We start from the raw sequence: 3,006 nt of genomic DNA, 5'->3' as shown, positions 1-3,006 counted from the left end.
TATAATATTTTATAATATTTTATGATATGTATTAATCATTCTGGATGTTCTATCGAAATGTACATAGGTCTATTTATTTGTTATTATTATTGTTATTGTTGTTGTAATAAAGTATTTTCAACGGATCAATTTTGAGCTCTATTTAAAGTTGATATATATTCAAAAACTCAACTGTGAGTTTTTTGCTAAGATTGTTAACAGATACTATATTTTTTACCAAATTTTTTGGTAAAAAAAATATATTTAACATATATATATATATATATATATATATATATATATTCTTTTACTTCTTTCAGTCATTTGACTGCGGCCATGCTGGAGCACCACCTTTGTAGTCGAGCAAATTGACCCCAGAGCTTATTTTTGGTAAGCCAAGTACTTATTCTATCGGTATCTTTTGCCGAACTGCTAAGTTACGGGGATGCAAACACACCAACATCGGTTGTTAAGCGATGCTGGGGGGACAAACAGACACACAAACATACACACAGACACACAGACACACACACACACACACACACACACACACACACATATATATATATATATATATACATATACGACAGGCTTCTTTCAGTTTCCGTCTACCAAATCCACTCACAAGGCTTTGGTCGGGCCGAGACTATAGTAGAAGACACTTGCCCAAGGTGCCACACAGTGAGACTGAACCCGGGACCACATATATATATATATATATATATATATATATATATATATGTGTGTGTGTGTGTATGTGTGTGTGTGTGTGTCTATGTGAGTGTCTTTGTGTCTGTGTTTGTCACCCCTCTCCAACCACTTGACAACTGGTGTTGGTTTGTTTATGTCCCTGTAATTTAGCAGTTCAGCAAAACAGACTAATATAATGAATACTTGATTTGAACAAAGACACAGGGAAACAAACATTAGTACTAGGAGGTAATATTTATCCCTACTTAAACATGGACACTCTATTAGAACAACCCTTACAGCAGTAGTTGCCTTAGGAAAAGATTAAAGATTATTCTAAACAAAACATCCACATTTAAGTGGAGATAAATACGACCTCTCAATGTTAATACTGCCTCCATCACTAATATATATTTTTTAACAAGCTAATCACAACACCAGCACCAGTTCTGGCACTGATTTTCTATACATTGCTGGTAGGAAGATGTGTCGCTGCTATCTCTAGCAGTCAAGTGTCCACCATTGACAAGACTAAACAAGGTCGAAATCACATGATCTGGTGGTTTTGAAGTTGGAGGTGGTGGGGATTTATCTTCCTGCTAGTGATATAAACAAGAGTGCATTTTGTACCAAGAGCCAATATGAGAGTTCCTCTCATGGCATGTACCACAGTAAGGTTTTGTTTTTAAGGTAGCGCTCCAGTATTGCCGCAGTCCAATGGTTGAAGTAAAAGATAAAAGATGTATGAAGAAATACATACCAGATCTTGGCAGAGTTTGCATAGATACTGTAGCATCAGTTCTTGTGTGGTCTTACAGTTAAGAGTTAAGCGTTCCTCAATGTGTCGGCTAACATCACAATGCACATTTAATTGTTCTCGGTGACTCAGGAAGAAGATGCGAAGTGTGCGGAGATGCTTCAGAATCACAAAGGAGGGAATGTGTAGTGAGAAAAAAATAAAAAGAAACAAACAAACAATAATGTCAGAAACATATATGTCAAATGTTTTTGAAGTGAAATGTATGCAAATTTTGAAGTGAAATTTTAAAATCTCCAGACAAGACTAACAATCAATATATATGTATATTTAAAACAAGAAAAGACAGAAGGATATAGACATAAATTTTAACACCAAGTCTTAATAATGAATAATGATCTCTTTAAATGTGAACACAATGGACAATGTTTATACATTTTGTTAATAAAGTAGAAGAAAATATAAGACATAAACACAGAAAGTATTAAAGTATATTTTTTTTAAATATATTAAGAGGATGGTTTGAAAGACAATGTATCTTAAAGAACAGCTTTTCCTTTATATAAAACACACCACACAACATATAAATTAATTAGTTTTATATGAGAATATATGAATATATATGTGCATGCGCGCACGCGCATGTGTGTGAGTATCTGTGTGTGTGTGCGTGAGTGTACACAAGCATGGCTGCATAAGTTTGCTTTCCAGCGATATGGCTTCAGGTTCAGTCCCACTGCGCAACACCCTGGACAAATTGCAACCAGGTGGTGGGGTATGGGGCCAATGGTAAAAATCAGTTTGGTGGGGAGGTGAAGGAAATAGGAGTCAGTCAAGGAAGAGGAGGTGATAAATAGCAGAACAAAACGGTTAGAGTAGATCGGCATCATCATCATTATCATCATTTAACATCTGTTATCCATGCTGGCAAGTGGTTGGACAGTTTGACAGGAGTTGGCCAGCCAAAGAGCTGTCCAGGCTCCAACTGTCTGCTTAGGTATGGCTTCTATGATTGGGTGCCCTTCCTAATATTAACCACTTTGCAGAGTGTACTGGATACTTTTTACATAACATCAGCATCAGTGCTTTTTACGTTTGCACCAGCACAGGTTCCTTTAAGTGTCACTGACACAGGTGCCTTTTGCATGGCACCAACATGGGTGGTTTTTATGAGGTACCAGCAGTGATACATTATGCACAGAACTGGCATGGATGCTTTTTATGTGGTACCAGCAGTGGTAAATTATGCACAAAACTGGCAAGGGTGCTTTTTATGTGGTACCAGCAGTGGTACATTATGCACAAAACTGGCAAGGGTGCTTTTTATGTAGTACCAGCAGTGGTGCATTATGCACAGAACTGGCAAGGGTGCTTTTTATGTGGTACCAGGACTGGTAAGGGTGCTTTGTATGTGTTACCAGCAGTGGTACATTATACACAGCACTGGCATGGGTGCTTTGTATGTGGTACCAGCAGTGGTACATTATACACAGAACTGGCAAGAGTGCTATTCATGTGGTACCAGCACTGGTAAGGGTGCTTTGTATGTGGTACCAGCACTGGCATGGGTGCTTTTTATT

General features: G+C 37.5%; 1 protein-coding gene across 1 annotated transcript in view; it reads right to left on the bottom strand.

Annotated features, from left to right (window-relative positions):
• The window catches only part of LOC106867686 (protein unc-13 homolog D), a 162,546-nt gene that overhangs the window by 44,633 nt on the left and 114,907 nt on the right, over positions 1-3,006 (bottom strand). Inside the window, exon 10 of the mRNA XM_014912629.2 lies at positions 1,430-1,585. Within this exon, the coding sequence (XP_014768115.2) occupies positions 1,430-1,585 (156 nt within the window). The remainder of the gene's footprint in view (positions 1-1,429; positions 1,586-3,006) is intronic.

Source organism: Octopus bimaculoides, chromosome 1, assembly GCF_001194135.2.
Source record: "Octopus bimaculoides isolate UCB-OBI-ISO-001 chromosome 1, ASM119413v2, whole genome shotgun sequence".
Lineage (NCBI taxonomy): Eukaryota > Metazoa > Mollusca > Cephalopoda > Octopoda > Octopodidae > Octopus > Octopus bimaculoides.
Note: the sequence above shows the minus strand (reverse complement) of the source record. Positions and strands in the feature narration are given on the sequence as shown.